The 17,661-nt window shown below is 33.8% G+C and overlaps 1 protein-coding gene across 4 annotated transcripts in view; it reads left to right on the forward strand.

Moving 5' to 3' along the window:
• The first annotated feature begins 5,071 nt into the window (after positions 1-5,071).
• LOC114333699 (A disintegrin and metalloproteinase with thrombospondin motifs 16) overlaps positions 5,072-17,661 on the forward strand; it is a 764,845-nt gene continuing 752,255 nt past the window's right edge. For all 4 annotated transcript variants that reach the window (XM_050650343.1, XM_050650342.1, XM_050650341.1 and 1 more), the window contains exon 1: positions 5,072-5,119. In XM_050650343.1, the coding sequence (XP_050506300.1) occupies positions 5,087-5,119 (33 nt within the window). In that variant the 5' untranslated portion in view covers positions 5,072-5,086. The remainder of the gene's footprint in view (positions 5,120-17,661) is intronic.

Genomic DNA, 17,661 nt, shown 5'->3' on the forward strand with positions numbered 1-17,661 from the left:
CTAACGCTACAGCGGAATTCAGTCGAGATTTTAAATTTACACTACTATTAACCCACTTAAAGATTATAAAAATTTAATTTGGGACAGCTTGGCATGCAAGGTCGACTGCTATCCCGACTGGGCCAAAGGTAGGTATAGTCTTTTTACTACAAAAGCAAGGTTATGTAGGTCAAAATTTCTGACGTCAGAGCACTGACAAATCATTAGAATGTGACTTTTCGTCATGGCCACGTTAATGCCATTACCTGTCAGATATTTTCTTTGTTTTTGTTTACTGTACAAAGAATATCTCTAATTCTTTTTTCCTATTAATGATGTCAATCGGTTTTCATTTCTTGCCGAAATATAATAATAATACGCCGAAATATTTGTAATGTTAATTAAATCAAATTTAAAATTGACATTTCTTTAGCTGACCGATCTTGCAAGAGTGTCAAAATGGTATTATAATAGGGCTTTTTATTCATAGTCATTTGTTTCGAGCTTCTGTCATACGTTGTATAATCCGGGTATATTAATATTATACACAGATTATATAACATATGACGGAAGCTCGAAGCAAATAACAATCGATGAAAAGCCCTATAATAAAAACGTAATCGCGAGTACATTGAGAATTTTAGATTTTATATATTTTAAAAAACATATTTTATTATTAATCATATAAATTTTATGAAACATTCCTTTAAGTTAAATACTCCAGAAAATAATCATTTTATTTAAATATATCAGACAATAGTGCATTGTAACTCTGTAATCGTACTGATGTAACAGTTCTGTGTTGCTACATTTTTACTTCATTTCGTACACAATTTGATCCAAAATATAGCTTTACACTGTAGGTACTGTTTTTATAAATACCTACATATTAAAATATACTGTAACGTGACTATTGTAATTACTTATAATTACAATAAAACTAGCGGTTCGTATTTATTTACGACTTTATTATTTATTTATACAAGTTTACTTTACAAACTTTAGCTTAAGACTAAACTCTATTCACAAAAATTATGCCTTATATATCCTAGTCGTTATTCTCGATCATTCCGGGCTAAGCCAGCTCTTCGACTATCGTGTGACCTTCCAACAACCGCGCATCGGTTCCACGTATAGCGTGCTTCGATCTAGACTTTTCTCGGCTTACGCCTGGCGGCCGGTGACTGATTGTTTTGCTACATTGCTCCCCTCTTAAGATCTGAGCGTCCCGATCAGCAACTCTAGATGAAGGCCCAGGATGGCGGAATCTACACGACTCTCCAGCTTTGCATACACCCTTCAAGAAGAAATAACAGTCTACTGTCTTTGAAGGATCTTACATCTTCGGGTTCATGCAACACACAGTAATTCGTACGCCAGTTTCTCTGAAGACCACTTCAAGCATGCTTCTCACAATCTTCCAATCCAGATTTTCTACTGCATGGCCTATTTTTGGTAAAGCCAAATCTTTGATGTCATAATTACACACGATTTTCTTCAAATTAGTTAGAGCACGCCATATGTTCTCGTAGCTTGGCGTGTCCGTGTAAAACTTCCTGGTCACCATATACAGCAAAGATCGAGGACCATCTTCCAATCGCAGTACTCTTCCAATTTTAGGGTGCTGATGTCTTAACTCGTCCAGGCGGCCGAACTTTCTATTGAATACGGACGAGATTCCTTTAGTCATCTCGAGGTCTTGGGCAACACAGTGGGCTAGAGAGACGTTTTCTGGAACACCAAACAGATCTTGCTGAACTTCTGTGGTCACGCCGAATCTAGCACTCTTTCTCGCTGCGTAATTTGACATAAATTGATTAAAACTTGGCTGTGCGGCGTCTTTCATCTCCTGTTGGAGGACTCGGGCTTCCTCTGTTTCATTTGAGCCAGCATATGGTGCAAGACGATTTATGTGAATAACTTTTGGTTTACCGTTTGGTAACTTCTTAATTCTGTATATTACGTCATTTATTTTCTTCTTAACTTCATACGGACCTTCCCATTGTCTTTGCAGTTTAGGACACAGGCCTCGACGACGTTGTGGATTATAAAGCCAGACAAGATCACCTACTTCGAAGCTTTCATTCTTGCAGCGAGAATCATATTGATCTTTCATTCTGTCACTAGCTATCTGGATGTGTTGTCGGGCAAGTTCATGAATGTTGTTCATTCGTAACTTCAGGCGGTCTACGTATTCTTCGCCTGCAACATATTCCTCGGAAGGTCTGCAGCCAAACTCTAGGTCGCAGGGCAAACGAACTTCACGACCCAACATCAGGCAGGTTGGTGTTTGACCTGTAGTTTCATTCACGGCCGAGCGGTAGGCCATCAGGAATAAATGAATGTGTTGGTCCCAATCTCGCTGATGTTCAGATACAACTTTGGACAAGTGTTTACCCATCGTTCGGTTCATCCTCTCGACCATTCCATCTGATTGAGGATGCAGGGGTGTTGTTCTGGTCTTATTGGCACCAATCAATTTACAAACGTTTTGGAAAAGAGCTGACTCAAAGTTTCGCCCTTGGTCGGAGTGGATCTCCAAGGGAACACCAAATCGGCTGAAGAATTCTTTAACAAGTACCTCTGCAACGGTAGCAGCTTCTTGATTCGGTAATGCATAGGCCTCGGTCCATTTCGTAAAATAGTCCATGGCTACCAGAATGTATTTATTTCCAGCATCGGTTTCTGGAAATGGACCTGCAATGTCGATTGCTACTCTTTCCATAGGACTTCCAACATTGTACTGTCTCATGGGTGCTCTCTTTTTACCAACTGGACCATTACCGGATGCACACAGTTCACATTTCCGGCACCATCTTCTTACATCATCTTTACAGTTCACCCAATAGAACCGTTCTCGAACCTTTTGCAGAGTCTTCGTAACACCAAAGTGTCCACCTGATGTACCGTCATGCAACTGACGCAATACTTCTGACACTTTACTTTTAGGTACAATCAACTGAAGCTTTGATTCTGTACCATCATCGTTCTCAAAGGTTCTGTACAGAAGATTATCTTTTAGTACCAGGCAATTCCATTGGCTCCAGTAGGCCTTGACTTCTGGACTACATACACTAATGTTCTGCCAACTAGGTCTCTCACCTTGCCGCATCCAATCCAATACTCTTATTATACATGGGTCATCTTCTTGGGCGTCTTGTAACTGTTCGGGCTGCCATTGCTCATTAACGACGGTGGTTCGTCTCACAGGGCAAAGCTGCTCCTCTACTTTAAGCCGGTGATTACAACTTTCACCGCATGGCCGTATTGAGGAAGCATCTGTATTTGAACCAACTCTTCCAGCCCTCTTCACGCGTCTCTTCGGGATCGTGTCACGAATCACCCTCCGTACCATTTCCACCAAACGTTCATCTATTCTCTTATCGCCTTTTTCCACGGTTATTACTCGATTGTTTCGTGAAGCTTGGCTAGCTGCTTCGTGTTCCAAGGCAATAGCAAGTGCTTCATCTAAAACTTTCGGTCTTGCTAGTCGTAAAGCTTTCTGTAGTTCACTATCTTTCAGCCCATTGACGAAGGTATCTACCGCAATTTCTTCTAAAACGCTGTCTGGCACCTCTGGATAAGCCAACCGCACCACACGAGCCACATCTGCTTCAAATTCTTGCAGATTCTCACTTGCTCGTTGACTTCTACTTCTCAGTTGTGCTTTGTATACTTGTTGTAGATGAGCATCTCCATAGCGTTTTTCTAGACGAGTGAACAAGGTCTGGTAACATTTTTCTTGACCCTTAGGAATTGACCTTAGTATATCTGCAGCATCACCTCGTAAAGCAGCAGTCAAGGAAATAGCCTTTTCTTGTTCGGTCCAATGATTAGCGGTCGCAATAGCTTCAAATTGTCTAAGATATATGGACCAAGAGGACTTTCCATCGAATGGTGGTAATTTGAATCTCATATTATGCGACGTTTCGTCTCTCGGTAGTTCATCTTTCACTACAGGATCTAACGCTGCTGCATTAACTGATGGTTGTACTTTTGTATCAGTTATCATACTCTCTAGTTGTTTGATCTTTTCTTCTACGGTCTCTACACTTTTCTGCATCTTATCGAATGTTCTAGAAACTTCTTCAAATTTCTCGTCATTCTGTCTACAAACGTCTTTAATTACTTGAGAAACACTTTCAAATTTCTCGTCGCTTTTTGTAGAAGTTTCATCGATCTTTTGAGAAACACTTTCAAATTTCTCGTTGTTCTGTCTACTAACTTCTTCAAGTTTCTCGTTATTCTGTCTACTAACTTCTTCAAGTTTCTCGTCGCTTCTTCTAGAAGTTTCATCGATCGTTTGAGAAACAGTTTTTAATTTCGATAAGATTACTTGTTCTGCTGACTGGAAGAGGAAAGTCTTTGGGTCTTCTCCGTTCTTCGTGAGGACATCCTCGAGTCGTGCTTGTAGGACTATCTTGAGCCCACTGCTGTCCAGATCCCGTTCCTCTAGCTGTTCACGGAGCTGTTTTACTGTAAGTTCTTGTAGCAACATCTTTGGTCGGCACACACGTACTTTCCAAAATGTCTTTTAACAGTCTTTCCGAATACCGAACAATCAACGCACTTTAACTATTCCCGACGAATAAAGTCCAAAAGTCTTTTAAAGTCTCTCTGTAATTCACTTATTTATATCGCACTAAGTTAACCGAACACCGACACCAACTGTAACGTGACTATTGTAATTACTTATAATTACAATAAAACTAGCGGTTCGTATTTATTTACGACTTTATTATTTATTTATACAGGTTTACTTTACAAACTTTAGCTTAAGACTAAACTCTATTCACAAAAATTATGCCTTATATATCCTAGTCGTTATTCTCGATCATTCCGGGCTAAGCCAGCTCTCCGACTATCGTGTGACCTTCCAACAACCGCGCATCGGTTCCACGTATAGCGTGCTTCGATCTAGACTTTTCTCGGCTTACGCCTGGCGGCCGGTGACTCATTGTTTTGCTACAATACCTTAATTTAAAAACTATTGCAATTATTTTTGTGTACGTGTACCTATACTATTGTGTTTGTGTTCGTATTGAGAAACATTGTGCAAAATCAAAAATGCTTCTTTAATAGATTATTTTTAAACAAGAACAAAATAATGGGATTCCGTTTTACCATTAACTGCAGAGATGTAAGTTAAAGAATTTAGATTTCTCAGATTAGCTTTATTAGAAATAAGTTTATTGTTAGATTTAAAGATCTGAAAGTTTTCTTATGAATTTTAGCGTTTCCAGTACTTAGTTTTAAAAATATTAAATAATCTATTTTAATGATTATACCTACACTGTGATTAATTTGTTGGTAAATAATATATTTCGGCAAGTAATGAAAAACAAATTGACATAATTAATTTGAATAAATAACCATAGATATAATTTTTATAGTAAAGAAAATAATCTGACAAGTAATGACATAAACGTGGCCATGATGAAAACTTACATTCTAATGTTTGACAGTGCTTTTACGTCAGAAATTTTGACCTACGTAATCTTGCTTTTGTAGTAAAAAGACTATATATAAAATTTCGCTGATTTAAATTAAGAGGATCGGTACGTTTTTTCGGCTGCAATGCTATTCAAATGAGGATTCATTTTTTTCGAATCCTGAGAAAACTAATAAGTATTTTTAAAAAATTTAAACGCAGAATGAAAGATTGCGTTATTAGCGAGGGCCAAAAGTCCCTGAGAACTTCTATAATGTTTATTTTAATAAGTTACAGGGGTGAAAAACTAAGAGAAAATTTAGTGTCATTTTTAATTTCAAATATCTCATTCAAAATAAACTTTTTATTTATTCTAAGGGACTTTCGGCCCTCGGTAATAATTTAGTTTTTCATTGTGCGTTTAGATTTTTCAAAAATATTTATTGGTTTGTTCAGGATTCGAAAAAAACGAGCATAATGTCCGTGGTAATTTTTTAAATCTATCTTTGTCATACAACGCACTCAGTCGAATAGAATATTGTCAGTCAGACACTGACAATCAGTGACAATTTTAAATAATTATTTGACATGAATCGGGAATATTTTGAATTGTTGATTAAATAATATTGATATAGAGTGTATTTGACAAATAATTGATTTAAAACGTGAACTTTATAAAAAGTTATTTATTGTGTATTATTTATGGAAGATAGAAGCAGAGAATACATCAAGATATATTCTATGATCCAAGTATTTTTTTGTTAAAGATGTTCAAAATTGTAAGCGTTCCATTTATTAAAAAAGCTTCCGTTAAAAGTTAAAAGTTATTCCGTTTATTAAAAAATAATTTTAACACCTCTTTTCTCGATTGAGTATTAGTTTTTGTTGTAGGTACATATAAATTATTACAATCACTGAATACATAGCTAGTGAAAAAGTTATCACATTTATTAACTGAATTAATAATTTGCAATTATACAAAAAATAACAGTTATCCAAGAACATTCAAAAGCCACCTCTTTAAGCTAGTTATGACATTGTCAAGTAGAATGACATTCTAGTAATATGTACATATCCATACCAGTGTGAATTTTACTACACGTAATTTGCCATGTAAAGACAGAAAAGGTAGGGATAGCCGTAAAATATTTGCGAATTATGTACCCATAGCCTTAACGAACTATCAAAAGTAACAGTATATTATTTAAAAAATGAACAAGTGTCGTTCGTCGAAAGTAAATGCAATTCTTTATGCATTTATGATATCCACAAATGTCGCCTGCTTAATCGCAAAATATATTATGTTAACCTTTATGTAAGCTCTCTTTTACAAATAAATTTAAACTCATATACGTTTGAAGTCTAATTTTTACTTTTAATTTTTTAGTTAACAACAATTTTAGTTTTTTTTTATTAAACGACGATATTGCATGTTTGTGAATGTGTTTTGAGTATCTCAAAGAAAATCTGTAAAAATTACTTTTAAAATATTTCATGTTTTTTCAATTTTCTGAAATAAAATATCGCATTTTGGATAAACAAAACTTTGTTTTTTTTTAGGGAATAATTCAACACAAATCTATTATTGTTACCAGCGCGAAATAATAAAAAAAAAACGGTAGTTAGTAGGCAGTTTTAGCATATCGGGTCTGTATCAGAACTGTAGATATACAGGGTGTCCCGAAAAGAATGGTCATAAATTATACCATAGATTCTGGGGTCAAAAATATGTTGATTGAATCAAACTTACCTTAGTACAAATGTGCACATAAAAAACGTTATAGCCCTTTGAAGTTACAAAATTTAAATCAATTTTTTTCAATATTTCGAAAACTATTAGAGATTTTTTATTGAAAATAGACGTGTGGAATTCTTATGGCAGGAACATCTTAACAAAAAATTATAGTGAAATTTGTGCACCCCATAAAAATTTTATGGGGGTTTTGTTCCCTTAAACCCCCCTAAACTTTTGTGTATGTTCGTATTAAGTTATTGTTAAAGTATTATTAGTTAAACACAGTGTTTTTAAAACTTTTTTTAGATATTTTTTATCGAGATATTTTGAATATTTTTCAAATCCACTACCCATTTGTATATGGTTAAGTACGATTATAGAGACCTGGTAATAATATGAAAAATCTATAATTTACATTTTTATAATATGAAAATATATTAAGAGGCAAAAAAGTTTTTAAAACACTGTGTTTAACTAATGGTACTGCAATAAAAGTTTAATTGGAACGTACACAAACATTTGGGGGGTTTAAAGGAACGAAACCCCAATCAATTTGTATGTAAACATATAAAAAAGAAGTCGCATCTCGATAAAAACTGGTTTATCGAAAAAAGACTAAGAGGCAAAAAAGTTTTAAAAATACTGTGTCTAACTACTGGTACCGCAATAATAATTTAATTGGAACGTACACAAAAGTTTGGGAGGGGTTTAAGGGAACAAAACCCCACAAAATTTTTATGGGGTGCAAAAATTTTACTATAATTTTTTGTCAAGATGCTCCTGCCATAAGAATGCCACATGCCTATTTTCAATAATAAATCTCTAATATTTTTCGAAATATTGAAAAAAATTGATTTAAATTTTGTAATTTCAAAGGGCTATAACTTCTTTTATGTGCACATTTGTATTAAGGTAAGTTAGGTTCAATCAACATATTTTTGACCCCAGAATCTATGGTATAATTTATGACCATTCTTTTCGGGACACCCTGTATAGCCAATCAACGTATATTTAAAAGCCTCATAATCCTTAAAACTTGTTATAATTTTGAATCAAACAAGTTTTAGGTCGTTTTAGTGTATCGGGACTGTATGAGCCCTGTGAATATATATTCTTGGTTTATTTATACACCATACGGTGTTGCCAGGTGTAGGGCTTCTAAACGTATGTTAACTATGCGAAATATATACAGCTAGTTGAGCGCGATCGAAGCGCCCTCGAATCTGCCGAACGGTGAACTAAATCTGTATATAATATGATGTATTACCGATTTTTCAAGCCCAGCTAAAAATTCACCCCCTGCACCCCCTACATCCCTAGAATCCAGTACTATAAGTAAACGTTGTCAGACCCGAAGCCGGGTCTGACAACGTCACTTTTGGACTGAATAGGCGGTGAAGTATGACGTTTTGGGACTGTATAAGCGGTCAAACAAATATATATATATATATATATATATATATATATATATATATATATATATATATATATATATATATATATATATATATATATATATATATTTGTATATATATACACACATATATATATATATATATATATATACATCCCGCTATCATTATGTCATCTTTTCATGTTGCAGTCATTTGGCATCACCAAGAAATACTATCATTTTCGAATTTTAATTCGTGTATGTTTGTTGAGCGCATTTTTTAACGCCCTGTATCGTTCTCAGTTTTCTAAAATTTTAATTTTAAAAATTTAAATTATATACAAAAATTTTTACACTTCATAACCATTTTGACTTCCACCACATAAAAATGTGTATTTCCCATCATTTTGCCGCTTTTCGACGTTGCCACGAGTTAAAAATACCGATCTTTTGAGGACAGGTAGAAAAGGTCTATTGTAAACTTAGAGGATGGAATATTTTGGTAAAATATTCCATCCTCTCAGATTATAAACTACATAAAAGGTAGGTTCTTTACCTGTTCAGCTGGATTACCAAGCAAGGGTCTAAATATTTTACGAGTTGAATTGTGTTTATTTGATTTCATCTGTTAAATTAAAATTTCTCATACCGACTTAAAATATTTGTTTGAAAAATTCATTTTATATTTTCGTTTAATTTACTTAGGGTTTTTGGTCAGAATTTTGAAGAAACGCTTGGTTTGACATAAAATTTGGGACACGTACCTATAGCTAATATGTTAAAGAAAAAAAGTGATATTGTGCCGATATGTGCTTTTGATCTGGAGGTGAGTTTCGTCGGTTATAGGGTATGAAAACAAATACGTTCAAATAAGTCCGGAATTGGATAAACTGACTAATTCTAAGCAACTTCTATTTTATAGCGTTTTTCACTAAGTCAATACTTTTAGAGATATTTGCGAGTGAATATGTTCATTTTTCAACAAAAAAAAAAAAAAAAAACGTTTTTATACGGTTTTTCGCAAATAACTCAAAAAGTAGGTACTTTATTGAAAAAAAATTAGCAAATAGTAAATATAGCTTATAAAAAAGTGAAAAAATGGTATATGTGTCAGGTCTGTAGACCCAGTAGAAGCAGAGTTATTGCTAAGCTTTGTTTTAAAACCAAGAGGAGTAGGTAAACTAAATGGCAGATTCACACCCAAGAAAAATTCACTAGAAATATCATCAGATAAATCTTCTTTTTTGGTTGATCATATCGGCCTTTGACGGTAATCTTGACTAAAAATCTAAAAATAAAAGGAAGAACGCAGAAAATACAAAAATTGCTGATAAAATAAATAAACTGACCTATGAAATGCCAATAGTGTCAAAATTTGATATGAGTAAAATTACCTGAGGTTGTACCAATTACAAACAAGGTGTACGGCGCGGGAAATTTGAATGACTCCTCTTGTTTAAAAACAGACTATAGTGAAAAATAAGCTCTTATATCTCAAATTCCAAATCGAATATTTTAACGTGAAATAAAAAAAATGAAACACTTTTCTGGGAAAACTTATTACAACTTTCTTAAAGTGTTTAAGAAAACGTTTATTTTTATTTTTTTTTAAGTTTCCAGCAGCAAGAGTAAGCAGGTTACGCTCAAAATACAGTTGTTCCTTTTTTTTTGGTTAAAAATATTCTAAAAACTCCCTCTAATTAACAGCCCAAATGGAATTAATCGTTACCACTTCACAAGTAACTTTATGTATTGTTTGTGTTTGTAAGTTTCATCAGTTCAAAGTGCTTATTTGTGGAAAAATTTGGTTTTAAAGTAAATTTTTTTAAATCTTTAATTTTGAAAAAAAGACTTTTGTCAAAATAACTTAAAAATTATTAGTGATACCAAATATCTTAAAGAGTAAAAAATGTAGGTGTTGCTTTTTTAAATATTTGGAATTTTTTGATTTTCTGGAAGACAAAAATTGGTTAAGATATGGCTGTTCAAAATTTGCATATACATACTCGTGACTAGTGATTCGTTCGAGGCCTTTCAACAAAACCCCTTTCAAAAATAAGCATTTTGAACCAATGCAACTTACAGATCATATACAGGGTTTCCCCGAAAATAGTGCGTTCCTTAAAGGTATAGATAGAAAGCACAATGTAGAGCAAAAAAGTCTTATAACTGTTTTAAAAACACCAAAAAAAATTTTTTTTAAACACTTTAAAAGAGTTATGATGAGTGTTTCCCGAAAAGTGCTTTATTTTTTTGGTTATTTTACGTTGAAATATTCGATTTGGTATTTGACGAATAAGAACCTATTTTTCATTAGCTGCAACCCTGCTTCTACTGGGTCTACAGACCTTATACTGACACCTCTTTTTCATAAGCTATATTATTGCTAGGAATATTTTCTTCGATAAAATATGTACATACTTACTTTTTGAGTTATTTGCGAAAATCCGTCCAAAACGTGTTTTTCTATGAAAAATAAACATATTCACTCGCACATACCTCGAAAAGTATTGACCTAAAACTTTTATAGAACAAAATTTGCTTAGAATTAGAATTAGTCAGTTTATCCACTTCCGGACTTATTTTGCACGTATGTTTTTTCACCTCCAAGAAGGGGTGAAAGTCACATCCAGGACAAGAGAACATATCGGCATAATCTCACTTTTTTCTTTGGCATTTTAGCTACGTGTGTGCCAAATTTTATGTCAATCCAAGCGGTTCTTTAAAATCTGGAGGTTTTGCGATATTTTATCGTGAGTGAATGGAATAATAATTATTACAACGGCAATTATTGCCGTTGTCACTTTTAGATAAGAAGTCATTATCACAATGATATAGTCAGGTTAACTGAATTGTATAATTATTGTTTTTATCATTAAATGTGAAAACCTAGAATTATCCATGTCTGTCCGTCAATAAACACAACTCGTCTATTAGTAGGACAGAAAGAATGACAAATAAGGTGTCAAATGAAAGCCTATAACCAAAATATGATATTACATGTGAGAAGTTTGACCTCGGACTGCCTGTTCCAGAGTTGCAATCGAAAGTACTGTTTTAAATTCGTCGAAATAGTACAAACTATTGGTCAACACGACTAAGAAAGACCAGAACAAATACATACTTCCGGTTTCATGCCTGTCTGTTCGTCCATATCTGTAGGTGAACAAAATTCATCCGTCATATCAGCTGACAAAAAGTTACACGAAGGGTTCAAATATCGACTGCCGGTTCAACTTCCGGTCACTTTTTGTGAAAAATTAGAACTTACGATGTCCAATTGCTTGTTACAATTTTTTTTATAAGTGTTCTACTCTATCTATTCTGACTTTTCATTAACTTACTTAGATCACATATAATTTAATACAGTTTTGATGTCAGGGTCTTCAAAATTTATGTGGTGAGTTCCGGTATGTGATGAATGAAAAACGACTCCATAAGCAGAAGAAAAAAGTGTTCTCAAGACCTAAGACAATACATCGACTCACAAGAGCGTTGTGACAGTAGCAAAAATTCGAGTTGGGGTTCTAATTACTTTCTCATGCGGCTTACTCTCCTGACTTGGCCCCCTCCGATTATTAAGTGTTCCCAAATCTGAAGAAATGATGGGCGAGTCACAAAGTTTCACAAAAAAGCGAATATTTCGCGAAATGAACGTCAGATCGAAAAACTAAAAAATGCGTGTTCAATATTTTTCAAAAGTCTATCGAATGATACCAAAAACGAACCCCCACGGAAAGGGGTGAGGAGTAAATTAAAAATTTTAAATACGAACCCTGCGATATTTCGCGAAATGAACATCAGAGTGCCAGTGTGTGCTTTTTTTCTGGGGATGAGTACCACCCCCTTCTCGAGTGTGAAAAAATATAGGTCCAAATAAGTCCGTAAGTGGATAAACTAATTAAATTCCTTGTAACTTTTGTTTTTAGATGGTTTTTCGCAAATAAATCAAAAAGTAAGTATTTGATCGAAAAACTATTCCTAGCAAATATAAAGCTTATAAAACAGTAAAAAAAATGATGTATGTATGAAGTCTGGACACACAATAAAAACAGAGTTGGAGCTAATCAAAAGTTGGTTCTTATTCGTCAAATTCCAAATCGACTAGTTCAACGTAAAATGTCCAAAAAATAACGCACTTTTCGGGGAAAACCCGCCACAAATTTTTTAAAGAGTTTAAAAAAAGTTTTATTTTTGTTATATAAAAAGTATCTATTCTATCACCATCAGCATCAAAAGTAGACCGGGCAGTATCGTCGCCCCCGCTAGCGAAATTATTCCGATTCGATTTTTTTGCACAAACTTACTCAAAAAGAGGTCCTTATAACATATCCAAAGGGTGCCGGGCGGTGCATTGGTCGAAAAATTGTTTAAAAAATTTTTTTGAAACAAATTCACAAAAACAATTTTTTCATTTCGAACAATTTTTTTTACATAACTTGTGTCATTCTGGGCAAAAAAGGTGTCTTGCCATTTTTGTTTAAAATTGATTGTTGTCGAGTTATATGCGATTAAAAATTTGAAAAATGCGAAAATGGCCATTTTTAAGTCTTAATAACTCGATTAAAAGTTATTATTATGAAATTAAAAAGTGAGCAGATCAAGTTTCAAACCCTTGCTTCAAGGTCCTTAAGAGATTTTTGTCATTATTTTATTACAAAGCTGTTATTTTTAATTATTAATAATTAGCGCTATAGTCCCGGATTTATCGTCGCCCCTGTTAGTGAAATTATTCCGATTCGATTTTTTTGCACAAACTTACTCAAAAAGAGGTCCTTATAACATATTCACAAGGTGCCGTGGTCGAAAAATTGTTTAAACAATTTTTTAAACAAATCCACAAAAATAATTTTTTCACTTTGAACAATTTTTTTTAGATAATTTTGGACATTCTGAACAAAAAAGGTCTCTTGTCAATTTTCTCTAAAATTGATTGTTGTCGAGTTATACGCGATTTAAAACCTGAAAAATGCGAAAATGGCCATATAACTCGACAAAAATCAATTTTAGAGAAAAATCTCAAGATACCTTTTTTGCTCAGAATAACCCAACTTATCTAAAAAATCGTTCGTAATGAAAAAATTATTTTTGTGAATTTGTTTAAAAAATTGTTTAAGGTGATACAGTAGCGATCAACAGGTAGCCAAAACGCGTTCCAAGATTGCGGCTGTAATTTTGAATATTTTTTCAAGATATTTGGCACACGTATCCGTAATATAATAAAGAATGGCGGTACAGAGCCCAATTTGAAAAATATATTAGGTAATATTTGAAAATTATTCTGTAATTAAATACAATATTAAAAAAACGAGCCTGTACCGCCATTAAGAAGAACAAAAAAATACACTTTCTTCAAATAAACTTTTTTATCCGATGCCTAGATTTTGTGTCATTTTGGAACTACTAAAATGTTTTATTTCATTAGTCCAAAACAAAATTTAAATTTTTTAATTCGACAAAATATTTCCACGCACAGGCTGTGGTCTGTATTAATTCGAGAACCAAGAGAGACAGCTCATTAACCGCCTTTCATTTTTTCTTAGAAAATAAACGATCTCTACACAAAGTACTTATAGGATAATACTCCGCCGTTATGAAATGATTGTAGGATGTTAAAATGACGAAGGATGTTTTACCCGGAAATCCGAATTTTATATACTTTTGTTATATTTAATACCCTAATAGCACACGACGTCCTTTGGACGTCCAAAATAGGTCAATTTTTGGTCCTAACGTCCATGGACCATAAACGGACGTCCTTTGGACATCCGACGCTGGACGTACTTCGGGTGTACTAAATATGTACGTCCTTTGGACGTCCGGCGTTGGACGTCCTTCAGGTGGACTAAATATGTACGTACTTTGGACGTCCGGCGTTGGACGTCCTTCGGGTGGACTAAATATGTACGTCCTTCGGACGTCCGGTGTTGGACGTCCTTCGGGTGGAATAAATATGAACGTCCTTTGGACGTCCGTACTCGGACGAAATACGGACCTTTTCCAATCGTCCATATTGGACATATTCTACCAATAAGGGGATTAAACAGCAAAATTATTTAATAAAATATTAACTTAATTATGTTAATAAAATAGTTTAAATGGAAAAGATTATAAATCATATTTAATTCAAAACTGTATATGTAGTTTAATATCTAATACATGTTTTTGTTTTTATGTAAAGTGTGAAAATCTGATCGGTAAATTATTCGTTATGTCCACTCTACATCAACAAGAAATGACTAAGTTATTCAAGGCCAAATTTGACGAGTACAAAATGTATTATTTGTAAAAGAAAATGAAGGAATTTGATGAAATAGAACAATTGGATATGTTTTATTTTGTCAAATTTCTTTATTTTCTGTTTATTCACGGCAAAATTGGAAGTAGAATTGTGTTTTGTATAAGCCAAATTTGACCTTGAATAACTTGTCGTCAATTTCTTGTTCAATTATTGTTGATGTAAAGTGGACTTTATAATGTTTTATTATTCCCGTTACCAAGATGATAGAAGTTTGGTGGTTAATTCTAATAAGCAAAAATATAATTTTTATCAATGTATCCTTACTACAGATGAATATTGAGAGCATCTTTTTGAAGTTGAGCGTACGTGTGCCCAAAATAGGTCCAGTTTTAGTCCTAATGCGGATGGACTATAAATGAACGTCCTTCGGACATCCGACGTTGGACGTACTTACGTGTTGAATAAATATGAACGTCCTTTGGACGTCCATTGGACGTCCGTGCTCGGACGTCCGTTGGACATTGACATCGATCCGTGAGCGTCATCTGCAAAGAAGAAAATCACAAGCCAGGACAACCAATCCAAATAGTGAGTGTTTCAAACTTTTGTGTTGTGTTGTCAAAAGTTTATTTAATTATTTATGTTTTTCCTTACATACTTACATATTTTTTCAAGCTTTTTGGTATATTTTTCATATTTTTTACTATATTTCGATAAAAAAATTCTTCGCAGTTTTATCCTAATCAACATCATCATCATTCTATCCAAAAAGGCAAATCGCCAAAATCGCAATTTTATCATAATATGATATGTATATTTGCATTTTACCACATTTTTTCGATGTTTTGAAACATTTTTGTATATCTTTTGTGTATCTATCTATATTTTGTATATCACCCCTCCTCGGGGTGAAACTCACCCCCCAAATTCACATACTAATTTGTAAGTACACATACTTTGTAAGTATGGAATAAAGGTTGCTTAATATTAATCAGTTTATCGAAGTTCGGACTTATTTTGAACGTTTTTCACCCCAGAGAAAGAGTGAAACTCACCCCAGGGCAATAGCACACATTGGCACAATATCACTTTTTTTCTTTGGCATGTTAGCTATGCGTATGCCAAATTTCATGTCAATCCTTTAAAATTTACAGCAAAAACCATCAAAGAATGTAGTAATACTTGTTTTCATGAAGTCGGTGATAGAGTTTGACAAATCTTTATGGTTGTTAAATATCTTTTAATTTGTGTATTCGATTTTTAAAGGTAGGTACTACATACGTCCATTTGGCACAATAAAAAATAACCTTCGACCGGTACATATTGCTTGTATCGATGCTCGGTGCATTGTTCAGTCATAAATTTTACCTGTCCCTATAGCGTCGGCCGTCGGGTCCTATTGTAAATTATTATAATAATAGTCCGTCTCGGTATTTTATTATTTCTGTCATAAGTATCTCTGTGGAAATGCAAATGCTGCTTGTAACATCCCAAAAACCAGCTCTACTATTAATTGTACTCGTATAAATAAGTGTATGTACCTACCTACTTATTTATTGTATTCATTTATAGACCTGGATCCCGCGTAATAAAAAAAGTTGATTAACAGCAAGCTGAAAATTTGTTAATAGCTTCACGGTGTCTAGTCAGACAAACTTTGATGTACGGGAATACTGGAACCGGGGAAGTTTTAATTGTGGAACAGGTTAAAAACTTGGAACATCAGACTACCGAAAACGTTCCATGTATTTTGTCGGACAGAACTTCCAATTGATTTGTTACCATTTCATTAAACTCTTATGCAAAAATCAGACTGCGTACCAGTCTACTTTTATTCTCTTAATATTTTTACTTAAAAAAAGTGTACTACAATCATCTCGCTAAACTTAATATAACTGTTTTCGAGATAAACCCATTTTAAATCTGCGATATAACATAATTTTTTGCATAATATTGTAGTTAAATCCGAAAAATCAACTTAAAACCATAATAATAATTGTGCCAATTCTCATTTATGTCATTTATATTTTTGGAGATTTTTATGGTTTATAAGTTATTTTTCGAGTTTAGCGAGACGAATGTAGTATATATTTTTTAAGTAATAATATTAAGAGAATAAAAGTTTTGATTCGAAAAGTATATGTAATGTAGAGTTCCCTCAGCGATGTGATATAATATTATTACAGTATAGCTCCCCGTGCATGACAAGCTTATGGAGGTAGCCCATATAGCCTAGGCTATAATATTATTAAAAAAATCACTTAGATGGGACAATGGCTTTAGGAAATTCGAGACATCAAAAATGGCCCATTTTTAAGGTGGTGCGTTAATTTCTTGGAGAAATGTAATTATAATTTAATGTAAATAATCTAATATCCAATAATTGTAAATTAATATAAGATGTAATATAAGTTCCTTAAAAAATATATTTTTTATTTCCCACAATACATTCTCCACAGGTATAAATATCGTCTCTAGACGTCCACCGAACGTCCTCCCAGGACGTTAGATGGATGATCGGCAGCAATACATTGGACCAAACTGGGACGTCCTATGAAGGCCCAATTGACGTCCACCGAACGTCCCTTCGGACGTTAGGTGGACCTCCATTGGGCGTTTGGCAACGTGGAATTTGGACCAAAATTGGACGTCCTGTTAAGGTCCAATTCACGTCCCCTAAGACGTCCGATTAAGATCCAATTTACTCCGATTAAGGTCCAATTTACGTCCAATTAAGGTCCCATTTACGTCCGATTAAGGTCCAATTTACGTCCGATTAAAGTCCAATTTACGTCCGATTAAGGTTCAATTTACGTCCGATTAAGGTCAAATTTACGTCCGATTAAGGTTCAATTTACGTCCGATTAAGGTCCAATTTACGT

Source organism: Diabrotica virgifera, chromosome 5 (assembly GCF_917563875.1).
Source record: "Diabrotica virgifera virgifera chromosome 5, PGI_DIABVI_V3a".
Taxonomy (NCBI): Eukaryota; Metazoa; Arthropoda; class Insecta; order Coleoptera; family Chrysomelidae; genus Diabrotica; species Diabrotica virgifera.